The 24,719-nt window shown below is 41.0% G+C and overlaps 3 protein-coding genes across 10 annotated transcripts in view; 2 read left to right on the forward strand and 1 right to left on the reverse strand.

The window, feature by feature from the left end:
- LOC129594716 (RNA-binding protein 25-like) overlaps positions 1–5,818 on the forward strand; it is a 30,469-nt gene extending 24,651 nt beyond the window's left edge. For 3 of the 7 annotated variants that reach the window (XM_055491492.1, XM_055491493.1, XM_055491494.1), the window contains 3 exons: positions 35–109; positions 395–1,176; positions 1,297–5,818. The gene's annotated coding sequence lies outside the window, so the exon portion shown is untranslated. The remainder of the gene's footprint in view (positions 1–34; positions 110–394; positions 1,177–1,296) is intronic. The other 4 variants (XM_055491495.1, XM_055491497.1, XM_055491496.1 and 1 more) reach the window with 4 other exon arrangements.
- LOC129594717 (uncharacterized) lies at positions 3,916–7,455 on the reverse strand. Its single transcript, XM_055491500.1, has 5 exons — positions 7,190–7,455; positions 6,145–6,264; positions 5,778–5,898; positions 5,548–5,689; positions 3,916–4,660 (listed from the first exon to the last, which is right to left on the reverse strand). The coding sequence occupies exons 1-5, from the start codon at positions 7,262–7,264 to the stop codon at positions 4,201–4,203; spliced, it is 918 nt and encodes a 305-aa protein (XP_055347475.1). The 5' UTR covers positions 7,265–7,455; the 3' UTR covers positions 3,916–4,200.
- Positions 7,456–19,982: 12,527 nt separating this feature from the next.
- On the forward strand, positions 19,983–22,502 carry LOC129594688 (defensin-1-like). Of its 2 annotated transcripts, none has more exons than XM_055491460.1 (3): positions 19,983–20,191; positions 20,282–20,350; positions 21,857–22,502. In XM_055491460.1, exons 1-3 carry the CDS (start codon positions 20,116–20,118, stop codon positions 22,063–22,065), a joined length of 354 nt encoding a protein of 117 aa, XP_055347435.1. In that variant the 5' UTR covers positions 19,983–20,115; the 3' UTR covers positions 22,066–22,502. The 2 variants fall into 2 exon arrangements, with proteins under 2 accessions (XP_055347435.1, XP_055347434.1); XM_055491459.1 differs by having other exon boundaries at positions 19,984–20,191; positions 21,854–22,502.
- Positions 22,503–24,719: the final 2,217 nt, after the last annotated feature.

Here is a 24,719-nt window from a genome sequence, read left to right on the forward strand (position 1 = left end):
TTCTCATTTTAAAAAGCATTTTTTTCTGTTCTAGAAAATGTAGTAACTGTAACTTCTCTGGGGATGAAGCAAAACCAGTCTATCGCCTTAAGTGCCACACAGATTGGGAGTTGAGTATTGTCATTCACTTGTTCAGAAAGTTTGTTGCGGAATCCAGTACTTACTGTACCTGTACGACTAGTGATGTCGACTACACAGTACCCAAAGTCGAAACACAGCACAAGTCGCAATTCTAATGAGCGACTGGAATACTGAATAGCGGATTAACTCTTTCGAAAAAACCGTACTTTATTGCGTTTAAACTCACAGTTCGACGAACGTAAGCTCACAGTTCGACGAACGTACGTAGCATGCACTTTACATCCTTCACAATGACCAGCTTTTTACGTTGCAGGGTGTGTGCACTTTGGCGGCTCATCCTGCGGGAATACGGAGCCCAGAAAAGCGTCATCTTCGATGTCGGCCAAATCTACCTACGAGAAAGATGCGAATGGGAGACGGCTCTGACCCTCGACGAATTCAACTATTCAACGAATTCAACATCTCAGTGTCTACAAATTAGTGTGCACGCTGAATGCGAATTTAACGCCAGAGACGCGCTCGGTGGTGCTGGTTGACGCAGAACGGTATTATGATAACCGAAATGACTTTATCAGTAAACTGCAGCTGATCAAAGAAATTCTGACCACGAAAGGTATTCGTTTACCGCTGCTCATTGCCAAAAACGGCTATGACTGTGTGGACGCCGGCGCTTCGTTTCTCTCTCTGCGCTGGAATTACGCCAACGGGGAGAGCTACAAATGCGACACAGTAGTGCAGTTGGTGAGTGCCTGTGAGCAGTTGTGCTGCTTAACTACACGGCATCCAATCGAAACGGCAACGACTCCCGCTTGAACCTGTTCTACACGACGGCTGGTGCGCCGTGGCCGGAACAGCAAATAAGCATTGCGCGTCGTAAGGGGGACGGTCAGCTAGACGCGGTCATTCCCACTCTGCGCTTCCGGAGGATGGAAACGGCCGCCGAACACTGCCGACGCTTTGTTGCCGCCGTCAACGAACATTGCCCGGCTGTTAGTCAGCGTGCGCTAGAAAAGGTCACAGCGGTACATACACGCTGGGTGCAGACGCTGGCCTATCTCGACGAATGGAGCGACATTCGCCGATTTCTTCAGCTGTGTGTGTAAAGCATTAAAGGATTCATTCATTGCTTAGCGTTCGTTGCATTACTATATATTATTGACTAACTAGCAATTAACTGGTTAGCGTAAGATTTTATTGCGTTTTGATATTCATCAGGTTCAGCGATCCTGGACAGGCGCAGAAATGGGATGGAGTGGATTTGAGAGAAGTGGACGTTGCTACACTGTCCCTTCCAACCGCTATTAGAACTTTGCAGGAAGACGCTCCACACCATACATTACGCCAACCGTTTTTCGCCTGGCATGTGCGCGCCAAAAACAAGGGCAGAAAATCTACATCCCGCAACAAGTGCGCCTGCTCGAACTGGATTACGTATTTTGTGTACGTGAATCCCTGAGTACCAGTGAATAGACTGTGGTTCTTCGTCGGCACGGGCAGGCGCTCCGCAATTCGACAGCAATGCACGATGCGGGAAATAACAAGTGTTTTAAACAGTACCACGCAAAACATGCCATGCATGGTTCCCGTCACAGTTCCCGGTCGGAACACCGTCGGTCCGCCGTTCTTTTCGCGCAGCGCCACTTGAACAGAAAGTTCTTGCAGTGCGATCGGGTTCCGGCTTTTCAGAAAGCGGTGCGGCCAGAGGTGACGGGCATGAATCCACTGGGCGCGGGCTGTACTAGCACCGAAGTCAATGAAGTACTGATCGCCTTCAATGTCCTGCACGTAGCCTAGCCACCATTGGCCGTAATATCGCGCTTTCACCAGTACTGTGTTACCGTAGTTGATCACGCTGGAACCCGAGCTATGCTGACGAAGGAAGAGAGATGTTGCGTTCATGGTGCCAGCTGCCCAGTCCACGTTACGATGGAAGTTTGTGGTAGGCACACAATTCAGATGACAGGCTGTACTATTTTGAATTTAACAACTCCAGTTCTTTCCTGTGTTAAATATTAAAACAGCCAAAATGTGATAAATCTGCCGTTTCCGCCTCGACAAGTCCAGTTATCCGAGTGCAGCTTGCTGGAATGCTGGATCCCCTGAGCATGCGCATCTGTGCATGAGCATGCTCACGGTCCCACGGAATACAGGTAGTGGGCACGAGAATATTTTATATATGGAACGTTTCGTACCAAAGAAAAAAACTGGAACGTTTTTTTCCTTCTTGTGGTCACTGTAGTCATCTGTAGACAACCTGTAGACACCCTGTAGACAACCTGTACTTCTATACATCCTAAGAAAACCTAAGAACCAGGTGACTACAGTATGTCTACAGTGGTGTCTACGGGCTGTCTACAGGTGACTACCGGTGTATACAGGCAGAGTATCGAGCTGAACTTAAGGTCTACCTGTATACAGCGGTAGACATCCGTAGACAACCTGTAGACACCCTGTAGACAACCTGTATACATCCTAAGAAAACCTAAGAAACCTAAGAAACCAGGTGACTACAGTATGTCTACACGAGTGTTTACGGGCTGTCTACAGTACGTCTACAGATGTATACAGACGAACATCCAGCTGAACCTAAGAAGGCCTGCCTGTATACACCGGTAGACATCTGTAGATCTAGACAACCGGTAGACACCCTGTAGACAACCTGTAGACACCCTGTAAACACGCAATAAAGCCTAAGAAACCAGATGACTACAGTGTGCCAACGGTGATGTCTACGGGCTGTCTACGGATGACTACCGGTGTATACAGGCAGAGTATCGAGCTGAACCTAAGAAGGGCTGCCTGTGTACAGCGGTAGACATCCGTAGACAACCTGTAGACACCGATGTACAATAGACACGCTGTATACATCCTAAGAAACCAGGTGACTACCGATAGGTCTACAGGGTGTCTACAGCATGTATACAGATGTCTACTGTGACTACATGGAGCGAAAAAACGATTCACTTTTTTTCTTTGGTACGAACCGTGCCACAGGTGACGTGTAGCATGCGCTACGCAGTACGTATGTAAACATCGGATTAAATAATCAACAACAACAGCGTCGATAAACTAAGAAGGCAACATTATGCATTAATGTGTGTCGAACAGCAACGTAGATTAAGTGATGTAGAGTAATTTCATAAACATATCACAGACCATTTTTTTGACACGCTGACGCACTCGGTGGTATAACTTGAATCAGTCGCTATGACACTGTATCATCTCTATGCAGCATGATACATAGTTTTTGTTCCGCATTTTCCGCTGCACTTTCGGTCTTATAATCCGAATAATAATAAAATAACTGCCGGATAATCGATTTATTTTTTCCCTCTGGATGCCACGACAAAACAAAAGTTACCGTACAATTTTGTTGTGTTCTGTGCCATGTTACACTTGATCCTTAATTTGTCAAAGCTACTCGTACAAACGCTAAATGTCAGCGTTTGTTGTGTGTCGGTTAAACTCGGTTTTGTGTAGCAAAAGTGCGATTTCCAGATCATTGTCTATTTCCGTTTCATACTTTTATTGATGCACCCGTATTAGAAATATATTTTTCTGGCAACCATGCGTCAAGATGAGTCATTTTTTACAGATAATAATAGTTCATTGATCACAGAGCATTAGCAGCCAGAACTCACGGCCATGTTACACGTTGGACATGGTGTTTTGCTTTGCGGCATGATCATCTCCGCAATATAGTATACCTAAATTTCAATTTATTATATATTAATTACTTTTCACAGATATTTGTGCTAATTAGATCTGTCAGTCAGTTTCCAAAGAGACCGTAAAAATATACGAAAATGCACGCACTTGCATATCCCAAAAGCGTTTTGGCTACGTTTACCGTCAGTTTTATTATACATTAAATGGAGCTTGCTTGCAACGACATACATACTCGTACATGATTTAATTTAAACGTCGACAGTTTAAAATAAATGCGGAAACAAAATTAATGGAGAAATGTTCAGGCTAAACTTAATTATTAACAGCTCGCAAGAACATGCAACGGTTAGTCAGTACAGTATTATCAAGCAGTCTTAGCACAATACTCTAAGCACGATAGATTTTATGCAGACAATTCAGGCGTATAAATTGTGTCAAGTTCAAGCATAACTATACGTAGTATTCCACTTTAATATCGCCCTGCTCCGAATTCGGCAGATAGCCAATCCAGTGAATATCCATACCCGGGATCCTCTTGCCGCCCCCGGCCTCCACCGCCTGCTGCGAGGCCAGATTGAACTTCATCACATCGCCCCACAGCCAGTCTTCGCCCATATCCCGCAGCTTCTGCATCACTGCATGGCCCACTGCCCGCACTATACCGGCATTGCGCAGTTGCGGCTTGACGAAGGCCGCGCCGATGACCCCTTCCCCTTTGTACAGCACATACGCCACCGGGTTATCGGGCTCATCGTCCGGGAAGAGGGCGGCCGTGGGGAAGCCGTTCTCGATTAAATAGCGGAAGTAGATGGTGTTGTTGGCTTCGTGCCCGTACTTCCGGTCGCGGCTGATGATGGCCGCGTGATGCGGCTGTAGTGTGCCCATCCGGTAACCTTTGGGAACTTCGTACCTGTCGTCACAGATAAATCGGTGAAGCCAGACGATAACCCTGCATCTGGAGTTTTACCTTATATTATATAGCAGTTTTTGGCTAAGTTTATAGTTTTATCTTGGTTACTTTTTATTACACACATATACGAGTACAATATGTCTAGAGTAGTATTTTTTACTTTGTGTTTGGTTATTATTACTGATATGCTAATTAATTTTTATGACATTGTAGCGTTAGTGACAATACATGATTAGGTAAACTGCATGCGCATACACCATGCCGCAAACACACAGGATTAAATGTTACTACGTAGTATAGGCGGCTTTTTATTGGCCGCGGAGTGTATAACGTATTCTGGAAAAGTGAAATGTGTTGAACAACTTTATTCGTGATTTTCCGTAATTTTATTGCACACTATATCTATAGATTTTGTATTTCGTAATTCTTAATTTGAATTCGCAATACATGCAGTAATAATGTCTAATACTACCAGATCACGAAAACACCATCGTGTTTCTGTTATACTTTTATGGGTGGTTTGAACTTGATTTAGCATCTTTTTGTAAACATATTACATTATTCTCGATGAGTTAGCCGAAAAGCCGAAAATTACTAGGGTTGTTTTACAGGATTAAATATTCGTTAATATTCGCTAATGGTTGCTGCCTAGAACTTCTGCACTATTTGTATTGTTCTTCGTACCTCGTATTTATGTCGAAATGTAGAAAGTATTTTAAAATGAGAATAAAGTAAACTTATGTAAAAAAGCATTCTTAAGTGGTGGCATATATTCTGTCTCTTACCTTATGTGAAAAAAATTATTACTAGTATTGCCATACTTTACCGGCATTATAGTAAATTCTAGATTCTTGATTCTTAATTTCAAAATGTACGGGAAATCTTACGATAGATCCAGATTTGGCAGATCAAAATGGTATGCGATTGCTCCTTCCGGTTGACCTTTCCGATAAACCAGCTGATCAAAACGCCCATCCGGAAGATGCTTCCCATCTTCCAATAAGACTAAATGCTCCGGCTCCGTAATGTCTGCACAAATAATTTTAACTGGGTGAAAGTTTTTCCCTAATACAATGTGCAGAGACATAGATTTTGCTTATAAAAAATTTCGACGCACCGGCAAACATGATCGGCTTCGTCCAATCAACAACTCGCTGCTCGTACAACATCTGTTTGAGAATACTGGTGTTTGTTGAATAAACGAAAACCACATAGCCGTTCATGATAGGAACGTAATTCTAAAAATATGTGTAATTGCTGTCATATCACTCACATGATCAGGTGATGATCTTCATCGTCATCGTTTATGCAGCTTCATTTTTGATCTGTACTCGTACTTTGGGGAAATAACTGTTAATTTGTAAAAGTTTTACTGAGTAAGTTATAAGCAGGTTTGATTAACAGTAAAATAAAAATACAGGTTATTTCAATTAAAAGTGTGGAAACCTATAAAAATAAAAGGTCACATTTAATAATTTGCGTACCTCTCCTGATGGTTCTGGACGGCAAATGCATACCGATACATTGGGGAAATCATCCACAACAAATTCCAAACCCGGCCAGGCAAACCGTTCACGAACAACATTGCGTACAAGATGAAAAACCTGTACATGTAGATGGAAGAATTAAAAATCACTCAACAACTTTAAATTAATTCGCACAACAATGCGTAATCGTTGTACAAATCATACACCGACAGTATTATGTAAAAACGATTAAAAAATGGAACTTTGGGTACTACTTAATGAGTAATGATGAATAATAAGCTCGATAAATTAAATTTGCAAGGTCACAAGATTTTAAACAGGGATAAATGCTTTAGAAGCGTTACAAGCAGAAATAACTGCAAACAATAATAAATTTATTTTTGAGACGTTATGGATAGCTAGATGAAATGAAATTAAAGGCTACAAGATAAAAGGAAATTATCGTAATAAGTTTGTATTCTAATAAAAACGCACAAGACGTAATTTCAAACGGGAACGAAATAAACCTAAAAATAATCTGGTAAATCAGTACAGTATCTGGTAAATCAGGTTAAGTTAGTTTGGTAAATTATAACATTAACGGCACTAATTCGGAGAAAAGAAAATAAATTCACAAAGAATTGCACTCGCTGATCCTGACAACTGCACGGCACAGAAAATAAAATACGTAAATTACACTGATAAGATTATAAAATAAAGAAAACATTTTGATCATATGGAAAGCTGACGCACAAATAATAGTGATACGTAATAGGTAGTGATAAAGTTAAGCATGGTAATGCGCGGATGAATAACAAATTAAAATAGTTCAGTTTATGCAAGAAAGGTTACAAGCTACAGTAGATATAAAGCGGGGCAAACGCTATATCCGAATCAATTGTCTCGTATGCACGAATAACATGAAACAAAGAGGAAATTTAACACATGGAAAGCATAAAATAATGACGAAACCTTAAATTAATGAATTAAGTTTGAAAGGTTACGAGATAAAGAGGAATTATCAGGGATTTTTCTAGAAAACAAACGAATAAAAGCGCCGTACCGGTAATGAACGTGGTAAATCACGTTCGAGTTGCGGCAGAAATTGCCGAAGCTGCTGTTTATCCAGGATGAACATGATAACTTCCGCACAGAGAAACGGTAGTATACCAAAGTAAGGTAACTTCCGGAAAGAAAAATACCGAGTAATACATAAAATCCATATAATTGCCGCCCCTTTTATAGGGACTTAATATCTCCATGATGAAAAGTTAAGACAGTAAAACTAGGATATTATCGACGCGGGTCATCTGCCTTTATTACCCTTCATCTTTTTCCAGCACCTTTTATTTTTGGCAGCAGGTACATCTCCAGAAATGCGCCGTTCACATGTGTACTCAAGGGTACAACCGTGATAATATTATTTAATGGCCATAGTACGGCGGTATCAGTCATACTATATGTATATGTGCTGGAAAAACGGTGCGGACGACTGGTATTTTATCTTTTTTCTGTCAGTACAAGGTCTGTATAAATTAGTTAATGGTGTACGCGCGTTACGGACGCCGGAGTAATTCCCGTACGATTAGATAAACTTTGCGCCACGTACAGTATACAGTAGCCATTCAGATATTATGATTTTATTTACCGCGTGTATTTGCGCGTGGGACAGAATACGGGGATATATTCTGTCAGGTTGTCAAGGGTCATTTAGTTTAAACGATAAAATCTTGTCGAAGCCATCGGAATAATATACCGGTAATTGCAAATAAATCACTTGGCACACTTTCCGCTCTAATGGGAGCATTAGCCGTTAATAACTTTTAATTTACTTTTCTTTTTTGTTTACCTTTTAATAACTTTTTTACGCTACACATTAATAAAATATTTAAACTTCTTAAGGTTAATATTTTGAGCGGGAATCGCATCAACGATCGTCGATCCATCGGAATGGATATAAAATTCCAGTTAGCTTGTATGCATAGTTAAAATATAGGATGGCATGTGATTTCTAAATTAATGAATAACAAAATTTAATATGCAGAAAAACACGCCAGCGTAAAATTTCAAACACATTAATAGCGCTTATAAGCTGTGGCTCCAACGAGTTGCCAGATTTTCAGCATTTTAGTCTTTATTGACGCTAACAAATCTATACTCGTACGTAAGTGTAAAACTACAATGTATCTACATGTGAATTACAGAGAACAGAATAAACTTTAGGTAATTTATGTGTTCGCGATTGCAAATTTTGATAAAGATAATAAGTATTACCTTATTTTGTTTTGTACTTGTCTGTTTGTTGATTAAAAACCGCCTATTGCAAACTCACGTATTAATAGAAATATTTAACGTTGAGGTAAAACACATTATGAGTTATTTTTACGTGATAATTCGCGGTTTAAATGCGCCGAACCATTGATAATTTGTGATGCAGTAGTAACGATATTACTGTAACAGAATACCTAATTTTACCATTTTACGAGATTGAAATAGAAAACAAATACAAAATAATTGGAAATACCGCTGTTCTTCTAGGTAAAAGTGTAAAGACTACTAAATCATGAAACCTAACATGCCCCCGCGCGAATAAATATTAGCATGTGCTAATAATACTTCGTTTTTATGCGTACTTGGAGTTTTCGAGATCCTTGCATAAGAACTTACGAATAAGCACCGTTAAAGACAAAATTATTGCTTTACCGGTTTGATACGTACTAAAATTTTGAGAATTTATTAAAACTGGACGATGCTAAAATACTGTGGTGCCAAGTAAATTCCGCACCATTTCGTAAAGTGTGATACGCTAGAGCTGTATATGGGGTTCAGCGTTCGCTGAACGCGCGGAACAGAGTCAGGCTGCCAGTAGTAAAGGGTCGAGCGTTGCTCACTCTTGAAAAATCGTTCCTGCTTCAAAACGGCTTTCTATCAAGACTTACAGACTTGAATTTAATCAAAAAAATATTTGTACAATTATTTATTTTTACAAAACATACGAACTGTATTACGTATTATCTAGCTGCTGGTTTGAAATGCTTTGTCGTACCCGCACGTACTACTGAATGTGAATTGTTTCCATTGCTTGTTCAGGCAGTTCATAAGCCTGTAAAAAGTGAACCCACTGAACGCTAGAGCCCTCTATACAGCGCTTGTCTAGCATGCTGTACGAAAAAGTGCGGAATTTACTTGGCACCACAGTACGTAAATTCTTAGCGCGCTTGAAAACATTGGTATGGCGACGTTGATTTATTCATTTTATTGCGGTTTCAAACTACTAAAATAATAGGTAAATGATAAAAAGTAGGTACAGATATATTATACGTAGGCCTTGAGTGTGTTCCTTGACTTTACCCAGGCCATGTCATAAAGTGGTAGCAATCGCATTGATACTCGTATTAATGTTATTCGTATTTGCTGCTTACTCGCAGATGATTTGATTACAACTGTACTGTACTCTGTACTTGTACATATGTAATTATGCCTCTTTTTGAATGGGTTTGCATACCACAAAGTCTGTAATTATGCGGTATTTGACTTGCAATATTGCTGCATCGATACCGGAAGCTATCGGATAATCTGTCCCGAATTATAGACACTATTAACTTACTAACCAACAGTAGTAATTAACCGCACTTGTACGAGTATAACAAATCGGAAACCGTTAAAAGTACCCTCGGTAATCGCCTTATAGACATCGTTTTCTCGCTAATTATGTTGTAAGCGTATATTCCACAATTAGCATTTTTTTATGACTCTAACTGGGCACAAGAGATCATTGTTCTTCGTCCAGGTCGTTCGTACCGACCCACCGGATGTCTCCTATACAGTGGCAGGGTTTCTCCGAAAGCATTTATTTATAGGAATTGATCGCTAATTTGCCATACTGCTGCCGACATAAACAGGTTTTGTACTTTTGGGGTACTTTTAAAGATACATTAATAAACATTCCAAGAACCAAAGCAGCGGCTCCTCAAGGGGACCGCTTAAGCGATGACGTCATTATCTGTATTAATGTATCCGTTTGTATTGCTTGCTGTTATCGCAGCAAAGACAGTACAACGATTTTAATAGGTACTTGTCGAACACTTATGCCAAATGTACGACAGAATCCTGAATTCCCAGTACAGAACAGTGACGGTGGTTTCGGTATACAGCTTTAATGTACTTTTGAGAAGGCAGCTACTTGGAAGTATTTTTAATAACTATCATGACATGTAATGCAAGAATGTCGTTAGAGTAGTGAGGCGTGAGGAAATGTACAAAAAGTTTCATAATAATATTAACAACCACTTCTTTCATCCAAGATACCAAGTGGTAGTTTTACTAGTGGACAGTCCACTCAGTAGCTTGGACGAGGAGGACGCCAGAGTCGGTGGTTTCAGTTTGAGTAAGCTCTTTATGTCCTCGTACGACATGGCGGACAGATCATTGGCTGGCTTGTCCAAACCAAGAAAATTCCGGCCCTGCTGGTGCCACGTGCTTGAGCCGTCTGGTTCCCTAACAGCTTCAGGCACTACATGCAAAAGGCGTAAAACGTTGGCCTGACATGTGAGACCTCATTATTCCTGTACATTAGTAATGGGCTAAAAAAACCACATCCATATCACACTCCAGCAACACCAAAGCGATGAAAAGCTACTTTAAGATATTGGTTTCTTAGTCAAAAGTTAGTAAATTGAGATCGTGCTAAAGGAAGAAGTTGAATAATTACCTCGGCGCGCTCTGTTGACTCCACTCAAAAGGTCACAAACTCGTCCAGTGATTATTAGAAAAAAGAGGCATGCCGTAAAAGGAAACAACTGCATCAACAAAGCCATGGTCAGTACATAAGCAAAGCACAGACTTACAATGTAACTCAGTGAATCTCGACTAGGTCGAATAGCGGTCAGTTTCGTACCGGCTTTTTGCCGCTTATATAGAGTCTGGCGGTCTGCGATATTGTAGGGATTTACGGAGGTTGTACAACTGATTGTAAGGATTTACGGAGCTAACGTGCGGACACTTCCCCTTCTCGCTGACGTACATGTGTACTCGGACACCGATAAATGAATATTTTATGTGTCCGTTTGTAGATCTTCTGAGAAGGAAAGGGAGGCCCATAAATGCAGTGGGATAAATAGCGTCCATAAAAGCGTAATGATGGTGCGCGTGGCCATTTTAAGTATCAGTAGGTCACTGGGAGCTACAATTACGGGACATTGGGGATGACCTTGCATTTATGTGCTAGTCGAACCGATTAAATACCGTCTATCGCAGTAACGAGAAAAAGTTACGGCCCGGAGAGAAAAGGTGAGCGGGTGACGCTCTCATAATTTTAATTACATTTCGCACGAATATCCACAACGCTTTACGAGGTTCAAGGGTTGCAAAGTATAAGGAGAATTATACAGTTCATACACGTCTCTCCAGAATGCAGTGTAATTTTGTTTATGTACCTACGTGGTATCCTCCGGTAATTACAAAGTATTAAAGTAGAAATATTGTACCTAAAACGCCAACGTCGTATTGCATTTCTTTACGATGTAGATTAAGGCGCCATGCGCTGTCTGTATTTCAACCGCCAATTTGGAAGTATAACCCTTTTGTCCACAATGCAACCGCCCGACGCTGAGGTGCTAATTGCTGCTAATTTGAACGAAAAACTAATGCTGCATGCGGCTACTTACGATAATTTCATCGAATTAGCTGACATTTTGTTTAGTCATGGGCTTTCTATGCCTTTTTTTCCCGATTGGGCTCGTATATACGTATACTGCAAAGTATCTGTAATCTGATTAAGTATTAAAGATTACGTTGTGCCACATTGCCCGATCGATACCAGAAGCAACGGATGTTTTGTCGCGAATCACTGGAAGAATGTTAATCTTCAATATTAATTAACCACATGCTTACATAGCAATGCGAGAACGTAGTTTAGCAAAAGGAAACCGTTAGTAGCACGGACCAACCATTTACTACAGGGTACAGATATCTTTTTTCATATAAAGTTAGATGTAGACACCCTTTTCATGCATCACGCTGTATAGTGTATACGTGTATTCTGCAATTATGATCGATGTCATACGAGCGCGGGTGATACTATTTTTCTAACAAAGCATTGTTCTGCGCCTTGATAATTCTAATCGCGGCTTGCGTGTTCCCGTTTTTGCGAAAACAGTTATTTAAGGTAACCAATAATTTAATTCACGAAGTTACACAAAATGTGCGCAAAGCTTCCAGTTATGTAAATCTCAGAATGTTCTTAGCACCAGACGAATCCTGGATTTGATTTCGCTGAGAGCGGCACCGAGTAACAGTTATTTAAATCTAATCTAAAGTTAGAACGCCGCTTACAGTAGCTTCAGTTATGGTTGAGGCACAGTGAAGTTAACTATGTAATAACATCATTATAAAATTGCTAAGACTAATGTTCTGCACGTATGTACAAAACTGACGTAATAATCCTTTGGTCTGGTAACCTCGTGATTTTTGGTAAACCGGATGGACGAATGTAATAAAGAGTAAGATATCAGCCAACGCTTCATTCATCCAAGATACCAAGTAGTGGACTTGCTAGGCGACGGCGACAACCCACTTAATAGTTTTGATGAGGAGGACGCCAGGGTCTGTGGTTTCAGCTTGAGTAGACTCTTTAGGTCCTCGTAGGACATGGCGGACAAATCGTTAAGTGGTTTGGCCAGACCCAGAAAATTCCGGCCGGGATTATATCGAGGCCTCGCGCTCTCCATGTCCTTGTTAAACTCAGACAGATCTAAATTTAAAAGGCACCTTTGTTTGATACAACACATGACTTTGTTTCGCTCGCGGTTACAAGCTTCATATCTATTCTAGACAACACCAGCTACTCGTAGGCAAAAGCGACGAAGAAATGTGCAAGTGAAGTAAACGATGTCTATCATGTTATGCAAATGTACCAACAAGCAAAACTGTGCTTAATTACCTCTGCGTAATCTGTAGACTCCACTCAAAAATTCACACTGCCTTCCCGTGATTATCAGGAAGAAAAGGCATGCGGTCAGTAAGTGCATTAATTGAACCATGGTTAGCAAAGAAAACGGAACAGTCTTCTGCAGCGTAGATCACTGAGCGCTAACATCAAGTGCGGTTGAGCATGTACCATCGTTCACCTTTATATATAAGTCTGCAAAATTTAATGCTGCATGACACTAGCTCAGGACTTGTTTGAGAAAGCTGAAATTGGCGTCCAGACATTTCCCTGATCGCTTACGCACATGATTGTATACTTGGACACCGAGTAAATACTTTATGTACGACGTATCCCTTTTCTAGATCTCCTGAGAAGGAAAGGGAAAAGCGAAAGGGGGAAAGCGTAGGATAAGATTGAAGGTTTCCATTAAAGCGCAATCAGGTGCGCGGGGCCCTATTCTCAGCAGCTAATGTCATTTCAGGAAGCATGGGTCGCTGAAATTGGCACGACATTTATGTGCCAACCGAACCGCACCAAATGTCGTCTGTCGCAGTATGAAGGAGAATATGGAAAAAGGTTACCTTCCAAAGAAGAATTAAGGAGTATGTGTTCATGGTTGTTTTTGACTTCACGCTTGCAGTGTATAGCATCAGAATCAAGCGGTAGCAAACATAATAATTATGTGCAAATTAGAAACATCTCTGCCATAGTCGTAAAAACCAAAAACCTCCGTATTTGATTTATAAGATTCAGAACTTGTTCTGTGGTGTAGTTTGCACCGAGGCATTACGAAAGCTACAGGCATAAAATCGACTGCGACGGTGTCAGGATAGTGGAGACGATGTACTGTGTCGCCCGTAGACTTACATTCAACTTTGAAATTCTAGAATTCCTTGTACCTTTGTTTATAAGTCTCCAGGAACACCTCAAAAGAAAGAGAATAATTCGTTGTTTCTTCTGATACTAAGTTAGCGCGGATCCGATGCAAATTAGATGCGATATGAGTGTTTTTATTTAACATGGAAGTCTATGGAAGAAGCCTGCACTTGTGGCTATGCTTGTGGTGCCGATTTACTGTGGACGGCTGCAGTCTTCCGACTAAGTTGCTGACTATCTGTCACTATCAGTATGTGAACACTTTCTGAAATACGAGTCCAGAAATTTATGTTTTCACTTGACTTTGTTTCCTGGACTTTAATCATTAAGAAAACGGCCATGGTTGCAGCTTAACCACTCTTTGAAGACACACCAGTACCTTGGCTCTTGGATCCACCATGTGCGAGGCCAAACTGCTTTTAACTCAACTTTTACCGCTAGAATTTTCGGGGACAGTGACGAAACATCATGTTTTTCAGTTTTAAACAAAAAAAACCCATTTAGACGCAAGGAAATTTCGTTCTGCTGGAACGCAAAGAGCGCGCAAGCCTATGGAGTTCGCAAGATCGGTCTCCTCCACCGTGACGTCATCGTACAGGCTGCCAGTTCGATTTTATGCCTTAGAGCTTTCGTAATGCCTCGTTTGCACTTAACACATAAACCACCTTATTCATTTTCTTTAGGGATGTGACTGCAATTAAAGAAGTACGAGTACACATTTGTCTGCTCATCCGCGTTAGAGTTTGACATTCTTTAAACGGTTGTTTACCTGCTATAGCAGGCGCATGTCCTCTAAGTTTGATACCGCGCTCAACGGCGATCGAACAATACTTAAAAATTGATCAAAGGATAACCGCAAGATTGTATCATTATTTTGTTGTTTCATGTGGTGTGTATTTCACGATACTTTCTGTGCTCTACGCCGCCAGAACTGCGGTACAAATTGGTATTATGCTGTACCCAAGCAAAATTTAATGAAACGAGACAGCATAATTTTAAAAAGACGTAAAATTCACGTTCCACGCACATAAAAGTCAGGAAAACTTTTATCGTATCGTCATTTCTTGTTGTCAGCGTAGACATAATTATGTCTTAGTTGTATGATAAAGTTGTTCATACAAAAACTGTGATATTACGAAGTATATGTATGCGCATAATTATGTAGATTATCGAACCGCTCCTTGCCACTATGCTGAAACTCCACGGTTTTCCAGCAAATCGGCTTGCATGTGGCACGACCGCAGTGTCAAATCGTCCTACTTACAAAACTAGTATCGTTCTTGCAGTACGAAAGGGTGCTGCATGCGGTAGGTATTGGCGCAGTCGTTGGGATTTTCATCACTGTGTGGATCCGCAACGGGTTTGTGGATATTAGGCTTTTGTTTCCGTTAGGCTGCAGTATATCGATCATTGAGGTCCGCAGGTTTGGTGCTCACGTAACTGAATATAATAATAATTAACAATAACGTACCATTAAAAGAGACTGAATTAAAGTCATAACAAAATTACTGACACTATAATATTTCATTTCACGAACGCGATGTAATTCTTAGTATATGGCTCGTAAAACATTTAATATGGCTGACGGGAATCATTTACCTAGTTGCAATCAAAAACCCGTTTGTATTATTCTCAACTTTATGCACAAGTGCAAGGTTAATTTTCCCGCATTTTTTTATACAAAGTCACAACCCATCACGGGACGTGGGTTGTTTTTTCGTTGCTAGGTTACACAGTACACTCGTAAACCCTCACGTAAAACTTTATTCTGATTTTTTTTCCATTAGCGGTCGAATCAACATTTTACCAGTTAAAATGTTACGTATCCTGTTTGTCAATGGAAGAGCTGAGTCTTTGTTCAATAAGTATCGGCACGTAACGGCACGCATCGGCACTGTGAGAACGTCAACGATATTAGTAGCATTTTTGGTACTTCCGTATAAGTGCCACTTGCGATCGTAGACTGTTTCATTATGTGCTACGGCATGTCAAGCTTATCAACCCGACCGATTGAGTTTAGCGCTTCCGGTACTACAATGGGTAGCCTACCTAACCGTTGGTATTAATCAGCCGGGCCCGAAATGCTGCCAATAAGGCCTGCGCTGAAAGTCTGAATCTGATTCTGAATGCTAAAAGTCTGAGTCTGAATACTAAAAGTCTGATTCTGATTCCTGGAACTCTGAATCTGAATACCAAACTCTGAATCTGAATATTAAGTCTGGCAGGTGACGACCCGAGTCTCTCATCAAAATTATAACGCAGTTGTGTTAACACAATAATTAATAGATCGTATAGATAACAGTTATATATACGAGTAATTATAGATTAGTATTAGGCTGTGGGAACTGCTCGTAAAAAACAACACGGGGCGCTCTACAGGGCCTTACGAATACGTTTGTGCGGTCAAAAAATATTGTTCTGTGTCCATTGTAGGATGAGATAGCAGGCAATTTTTCTGAATTAACCGAACGAGCCTGTGCCAACGTAATATACTCGCATCATGAGCTTGCATAATTTGCCTTCTTTAATAATTTACCAGTTAGTGGTTTAACTTAAAGTTAATCACATGCAGTTGATGGACGATTGAATGAATTTTCAGTCTTTTCCGCACACTCATTTGGTGGTTTAACTTGTGATGGCTACCGTACGTTAACACCTGCGATAAAGTGCAGTAATTACAAACTTCTGTCAAACCTAGTACTCTGTATATCCAGATTTGGTATAAACTGATCAGTTCAGACCAGCTTTACTGGATTACTAATTTTATTTTACCAGTTATTTTTTGGATAGCCGGCAAAGCTAACTAATCAAACGGCAAAATTAGAAACATCGATTAACATAATGTAAGAAAGATGCAGCTAGGAAATAACTGATACAAGTTGTTTCAAAAGGAAGGCAAATTATGTAAGCTCAGAACGTAGCACCATATAACTACGTTTGCAGCTGGATTAAGTCGGAAATGGAAAATATAATTACTGCATACGTGTGTTCCCCTTACTCTATGTACAGTATGCAACATAACAGGACATTTACATGGGCATATATTACGCTGGCAAAGGCTCGTTCGGTACATTCAGAGGAATTACCTGCTATCTCATCCTACACTGGACGCAGAACAATATTTTTTTACCGCACAAACGTACTTATTCGCAACGTCCCTGTAGAGCGCCCCGTGTTGTTTTTTACGAGCAGTTCCCACCGCCTAATACTAATCTATAATTACTCGTATATATAATTCTGTTATCTATCCGAGCTATTAATTATTGTGTTAACACAACTGCGTTATAATTTTGATGAGAGACTCGGGTCGTCACCTGCCAGACTTAATATTCAGATTCAGAGTTTGGTATTCAGATTCAGAGTTCCAGGAATCAGAATCAGACTTTTAGTATTCAGACTCAGACTTTTAGCATTCAGAATCAGATTCAGACTTTTAGCGCAGGCCTGCCAATAATACTAAGCAAGAAAATATCGTTACATCTTATTTTACTTCTACACATGCTTGAGAAAAAATGACCATGTATGGTACAGCGCTTTAAAATAGTGCCTCATTCTTTTAAACCGACCGAAATTGGTAATTGAGTTTTAGAACGTACAGCAATTAAGGTGCTGTGTAACGTACAGGTGCCAAAAGCAGTAATCTGTACTTCTACAGTGCAAGTTTTCAAACTCTTTTTTGTGATCAATCTGCAAATCGCTATTTGATTTCTTTTTTGGGTTTTACATTTCACAAATTTTGGGGGTCAGTCCGGAACTCAAACATTTAAACAAACAAAAAATAACGTAGCCAACACAAAGCAGCCAAACTCAAAATTCCGAAAGAAGTAACTCACAAATAAAAATTGTTGCCGTCAGTGCTCATTTAATACCTGTCCAGCAAGTATTAGTAACAAGGAAAAGCAAAGAAAACACTCTGGTTAAAAATCTATTCTTGACATTAGATTACTTGCGTCCCCATCCTGTAGCTGCCTGCATAGGAGCCGCGGCAATCATGGGAGATGCCGCGCCCCAACCGTTGGCGCCCTGCAGTCCACCCAGGCCGCCCATCATGCCCATGCCGGGGAATCCGCCCATGCCCATCCCGCCCAATCCACCGTAGCCCATACCGCCCAGTCCACCCATTCCACCCAAACCACCCATGCCGCCGAATCCTCCCAAACCGCCAATGCCACCCAATCCGCCGCCGAAGCCGCCCAATCCACCCATACCGCCAAATCCGCCTAGTCCACCAAGTCCGCCGAAGAGCTGGGCGGAGGCAGCGGCAACGCAGGCCAAGAAGACAAGGACCTATACGAAACAGTTCTGTAAGAACAGGGGCCACAGAAAACTGTACAAAACAGCGAAATAAATCCTGCGCTCAATAAAACAAAACTTGGACGTAGGTTAATTTTAAATAATTGAACCATTAATATATATATTTGAATGTACTCAAAAATTATGTGAATTAGCCATTAAGTTTTTGACTTGTGACAGAGATCCAATTGGCATAATGTACGTAAGCATTAAGTTTAAAGAAAAGCATCTGCGCTGACTGTGCATAACTTATTGTTCAAAAGTGTAGCGCAAACACGTAGATCACGCCACCAGAGCGATACTTTGAGAGATATAACAAAAATTTGATAACTTACGATGAATTTCTGCATGTTGCAGTGCTGAACGAAGATCAGAGGAACTGGCAAGAAAATTAAACTTAAGTGAATAGTACTGAAAACTGACGATGCAGTGATGCTGCCTACTGCAGAGCAAAAGGATACAGCGTTAAAAAGGCTGACTGGATATCACTTTCGATTTTACATGTGCTTTATATAAGGAAAGCTGATTTTCGTTATTCCTCACTGACCAGAACACATATTTTTTCAAATTCACTAAGGGAGACAGAATCTTTTGCAGACGGGCGGAAACTGGGTTAGACCGGCAGTCATACCAAGCTGCCAGCTGTTGCACAATACAGTTCATCAATTGTTGCAGAATGCAAAGCTAGACGCTGCATCACAAAGCTTTGCCTAGTGTCGCCTATGCAATTCTTTCTCCGTATTGTCGAGAATGTTTTTTACTGTCTGGAGAAAAAAACGGCGCCAGATTTCATTTTCCAACAGATAACCGTTCTCTTCTGGATTCAGGTTATTGGCACGCCTCGGCATAATGGAACTATTAATGCTCTGACGCCTGGAAATACCGTCTTAGAGCATACCAAGCTTCGATGCCCTTCCAAAGCAGTGTTAACAAAATAGAGCATGTACAAACATCACCCGTTTAACTACAAGTTTTCTAAAACCATGTGAACGCGATAATGCCTACAGTAAACGTCGTGCATAACAACAAAAACTCTGTTTTAAAACACCAAAAAATAACCATAATAATTTTTGAAACAGGATGCAGCAAAAGGATTAGCGTATCGTTATTTATGTGGCGACGTCGTATTGTGTCGTTAGCTGGACTTTGTTAATTTTTAATGTTCAAACATCCATATGAAGTACATAATATGCAAAATTTAACCTTATTTCTCAGCTGTGATTTGTGCACCATCAGGTTATTCAACAGCAGTATGCGACACTTTGCGCTACACTTACTGCATAAGTTGAATAACCAAGGACTTGCCATAATGCGCATCTTTCTTTAATTAAAGTATTATGTTTAAAGTTTATTATTTAGTTTCAGCGGCATTCGCAGTAAACAAGCGATGCTATTACATTGCCGTTAAGTTGTAAACCATAATTAGCGTTGAATGAACGCAATGAGTTCTTTCCGGCAACAATTCGGTATATGTCGTCAAGATCACATCAGCATCGGCGAAGATTAAACAGCCTGTCTGCAATATGGCCTATTGTCGCGCTGATAAAGGAACAATATGACCAGTCTACAGATTTGCGGCGTTCTACACATCGTTATCAGTTTCAAGTGGCAATAAAAATGCGCAATTTTAACCGCTTCCGCTTAGGTACTCACAACTATTAGAAAATCGGGGAAAAATCCTGATACAAACACCGTTATAAATTATTCTGAAAACCACTGGTAAACAATTTCAAATTCATATAAATATGGCCAAAAGTGAGCTTGTTACTACACTTTCCAAAGTACTTGATAAATCCTAACAGAAAGTTAAAGCTTCTGCTTAACACTGCTTAAAAGTTGGTTAGAGTAAATTTTATTGCATACGTTTTGTGTTTTTCTTCATTATAAGTACCATGGCATCAGAGAAAGTTATATTCGTAGCGGTCTGCATTATTCTCGTCGGTTTGGTGGTATCCTATCCGGCTCCTGGTAAGAAATACTCCTTTTTTGTGACTTGAGAGTATTATTAAACATACTCCTGTGTTAGTAAATATTAGATTCTTAATTATAATTTTCCAGAAACCGATAGTGGAGAAGAGGACTCTGACCGTTATCACGGACATCACAATCACAGCACGCACAATGAAGGTCAGCAAAGGTCAACTACAGCCGGGACAGCGGTGTGCTTGGGGTATTTAAAACTAGGAAAGTGCACACGCTTTTTGCGGGCACTGAAAGACCGAAGCGTAACAGGACTATGTACAGAGTGATTGGCACCCCTTTTTCTGTAGCCAATCCTCCTCGTTTATTTAATACTCTCACCCCGGTTGGTAGAATTTTTAGTAGAGTGACAAGTGAAATCTCGGCTTCTGGCCCCGGTACGCATTTAGGTAAAATTTTGCAGATAAGTGAATGTTTTGAATACATGTTTTGAATTTGTAAAAAATCAAAATTTCTTCTGCCCTTGTGGAATAATTTATGCCGGTTCATGCACAGCTATGGGAGGTCACTGCCACAATATGTACATATGCAGAGTACCCAATGGTAGAATTATCTTCTGAATACGGTGTAAAGTGTTGGATTTGTTAACGCTCGTGGCAGTTTATAAAAGGCCAAGACTAAAAAGCAGAATCCAAGGATAGGTCCATCATGTAAAAAAACTGGTGACACCAACCCAGCCGGTGGATTACCATTTTCACGAAACTGCGCCGAGCAATGCTGACCGATTACGATTCTGATTAGAGAATTTTCTAGAAAGAACTCTTTAATACCGGAATATTAATTGGTATTGGTTTTTCGGTCGATTGCCGTATTCTTCGGTTTCTTGGTTTTTGTTAGGTTGCGCAAATGTCATGAGGCCGAAATGGGTGTCATGACTCATGAGAGGAGTGTCAGGTAGCCGTATTATGGTACTGGTCTACTGGGACAGTGTCTGCAACACCCAGCTAGAGACTAATTCAAAAATTTCCAGCAGACACCGGTATATTGTTACTCTCACTATCGACTAATGATTCCATTATTGATAACGAAACTCGTCGCTTGTGATTTGCAAAAACGTACTCTCGGACGCTTTTGTAGCGCTCTTTTGCCATTTTTACATAAAGGAAAAGCAATAAGTAATCTTTTGATCATATCGGGGAGATGTCCACCGGCCAATGCATACGGCTAAAGTGCATATGTGCGCATCCGGGCTGCAAACATCACCATGCATATTTGCCTTTCGCGGTGGTGACCGACGCACAGACACCACGAGTTACATGTTTCGCCAGTATAAACGGCCACCGTGCCTCTGTGCATCCGGTTACACACACCACAGTGAATATGTGCACGTTGTGGCGGTGACCGACGCACAGACACCATGGAAATCATTTGGCTTGAGTATATACGGCCAGCGTGCATATGTGCATCAGAAAACACATACCACCGCGCATATGTGCATTTGGTGTCGGTGACCGACGCACAGACACCATGAATTACATTTGCCTTGAGTATATACGGCCAGCGTGCATATGTGCATCAGGTAACACTTACCACCGCGCATATGTGCATTTGGTGGCGGTGACCGACGCACAGACACCACATTTTTCATTATACTTGAACATAGAAGACCTTCGCTACGCTTCGGTCGAAAATGAATATATGTTTTCATAGAAGATGACGTGCTGGACAACAACAAAGTGACCTGTGACCTTTTGGGAGGGATGGGCATCGGACCGATCTCGCTGGGTGTGAATACCCTGTGCGCCTTGCACTGTGGTCAGATCAAATGCAAAAGCGGAGGCTCCTGCAAGGACGGCGTGTGCGTGTGCCGCAAAAGCCCGGCCAGCTGCTGGATCTACCTGTGCAAAGGATGCAAATGGTAAACCTACACATCAGCACCGCCAATCCAACGCCGTTGTAAATAGTTTACCGAATTGTACATTTGTTTACCGGTACGTCTGCCTAAGTAGTGTAAGTTAACCCAGTCTTGTAATTGCTCGAATTGTTAATTATTCTTTCAGTCGCAGAAATCAGTATTATTTTAAATTTTATGCGTAGTCAATAGTCATATACCGCTTCCATGAAGCATTATTTTAGTAACTTGCATTTCTGCATCATATGCTGCTGCTATCTGTTAATTGGTTAACGTATCTGGCAAAAGCTGTCATCTTTTTTTATTATTTCTTATATTACGTCTCTGCTACCCTATAATGTTTATGACTAAAGTTTCGTGACTGTTTATGTTCATTTATACATGTTTCTGTTTATGTTTAAGGTTTGGCGGTTGAAAGCAGTATTAGCAATAAAGTAGTAATACAAACATGCCGGTTGTCGCAAAAAACTCTCGGTATTTCGTTCCTCACAATGGCTCACAGTTCAATCCGCTCTATAAAACATTTTCCGCCTAAACCATTTTATGAATCCACAAATTTATCAAATTATATTGCTATAATTTCAAACTAATTTTTTGAAAGGTCAACCTGGTATAAAATATTTTGGCATAATAAAGCGTTTATTGGTTCTTGTCCTTGCCTTGCCACTTTCGTTTTCGTGCTTACACGTACAGACGGCAAACTAAATTCTTTTTGAAAGTTGTTTCACATACAGCTGTCATCTTGTATAACTCCTTGCAATGAGTAACCTAAAAAACCTGGGTGCATTTGTTTCAGTACAATGTAAAGTGTGCCATTCCCTCATTCGTGTGCTGCAAGCCACTGAGTGCCAACAGAGAAACTCAAATGGTGACTTAACAATCACGGCTGAATGACGGCTGTTGAATAAAAAACAGAGTAGACCTGCCTGGTCAACTGGTGACAGTCTGATACCATCTGCTGAAGAAGAAGCGGGTTTCTATGCCAGTCGAGAAACTGTCTCTCCAGGGTTTTTTTGTCGATATATAAGCCAAGTTTAAAATCACTTCGCTTGCGCAGGTTTTAATTTGTGAGTTTCGCACTTGCTAACTTTATTTGCACCATTGCCAACACTGGATTCTTAAACGGCTGCTTTTAGTGTGACCTTTAGCTGCTTCATTCTGCACAGTTTACATCCTCGTGAAATCATGCAGACTGTAAAGGTAAGAGTAGATGTACATAATCTAAAAACAATACACCCACCTTTTTTGATGCCACATTATATCCCAGTTTTTTTCTGCTTCTAACAAATTTAAGATTTTGATCTGCTATATTTACTTTTACTGAGCATATGTGTATAGCAAATGATCTTAGACCAACGATACTATAGCATTTTGAGTGGAAAAGCAAAATCTTTTTAAGTGTTCTGTGTCATTAATTTGCTGGCGTTTGCAGAGCCTTCTCATCGCCGCCACACTGGGCGCCTGCCTCGGCCTGACCCTTTCCCAGTTCGCCTTCCCTGGACTTGGTCTAGGCGCTGGCCTAGGTGCCGGTCTGGGCGGCATCGGCGCCGGTGGTCTCGAAAACCTCGCTCTTGGAGGACTGGCCCCCTTGTCCAACCAGTACGGTATGGGCGCCATCAACCCCATGGCCAACATCGGCTCCAACGCCGGCTGGGGTCAACCGGCCGCCGTCCAGCCCATGGCCCAGCACCAGGGGTGGGGCGCCCCCGTCATCCAGCCCCAACTGCAGCCCGTTCAGCTCTACACGCCGCAGACCCAGGTCAACCTCCGTCCGGTGCAGCTGATGGTCCCCCAGAACAAGGTCGAGCTCAAGCCGGTCCAGTTGTTCTCCCAGGTCCAGCCGCAGGTCAACCGTGGATGGGGCAGCCAGAACACCGTCGCCGCTGCACCAACTGTGAATGTTGCTGCGCCCGCAGCGGCCACCGTGCCTGTGCAGACACCGGCGGCTAGTTATTCGTAAGAGCAATGTGTCGATGCTATTAGAGATTGTCTTTTTTATTAACCGGTCCTAACATTTTTAACATGCGTGAACCCTGTTCTAACATCTTGACTGCTACCAAGATAATTTGTTTTCTCATAATCGATGTGTCCGCGTTTTTTTGATGATTTTGTCATTGAACAACTTGAATGAAAAATAAAAATTGATATGCGTTCGAAATGAGTACGATATTCTTCCAAAACATACCCCTACCGTACAATAATAAGGGAATAACAAACACATAAAGAATTCTCAGACAAAAAAACCAATAACTATGATTTCGGTGATTAGGTAAACAACCCACATTAGAAAACTAAATAAAAGTAAACAAATATTTGTGCACAAGGCTGTTCATAAAGAAGGGGTTACAGTGCATCTGTTGAAAATGCTGACAACAATAATAACTGACATTTATGGCAGTTCGAAAGAAAATGGCAGCGTTTTGCGTTTTTAGCTTATGAAAATAACGTACATGTACAAAAAGCCAGTGGCAAAAAAATAACAAAATTAATATAGTATCTGCAGCCATAAACATACATTATGAATACGGATAAATTATTCTGGCATGAAAACGTTAAAATACGCACAAACATACAAAATACCGTACGTGCATACATACGTGCAAAGGCTCGAAAACTCATTGCTAACCATAACCGAAATTACGAGTACGTTTTTTCGGAGTTCGG

This window comes from Paramacrobiotus metropolitanus, unplaced genomic scaffold (assembly GCF_019649055.1).
Source record: "Paramacrobiotus metropolitanus isolate TYO unplaced genomic scaffold, Prichtersi_v1.0 Parri_scaffold0000070, whole genome shotgun sequence".
Classification (NCBI taxonomy): Eukaryota; Metazoa; Tardigrada; class Eutardigrada; order Parachela; family Macrobiotidae; genus Paramacrobiotus; species Paramacrobiotus metropolitanus.

Bases quoted from the DNA above. Each gene is read 5' to 3' on its own strand.
- LOC129594717 (XM_055491500.1), bottom strand. From the start codon at position 7,264: ATGTTCATCCTGGATAAACAGCAGCTTCGGCAATTTCTGCCGCAACTC. The intron at 5,690-5,777 runs GTGCGTCGAAAT...TTATTTGTGCAG, and splicing joins GAAGCCGATCATGTTTGCCG to ACATTACGGAGCCGGAGCAT. The intron at 4,661-5,547 runs GTAAGATTTCCC...CTGTGACGACAG, and splicing joins CTGCCAAATCTGGATCTATC to GTACGAAGTTCCCAAAGGTT.
- LOC129594688 (XM_055491459.1), top strand. From the start codon at position 20,116: ATGGCATCAGAGAAAGTTATATTCGTAGCGGTCTGCATTATTCTCGTC. The intron at 20,192-20,281 runs GTAAGAAATACT...ATAATTTTCCAG, and splicing joins GGTATCCTATCCGGCTCCTG to AAACCGATAGTGGAGAAGAG. The intron at 20,351-21,853 runs GTCAGCAAAGGT...ATGTTTTCATAG, and splicing joins TCACAGCACGCACAATGAAG to AAGATGACGTGCTGGACAAC.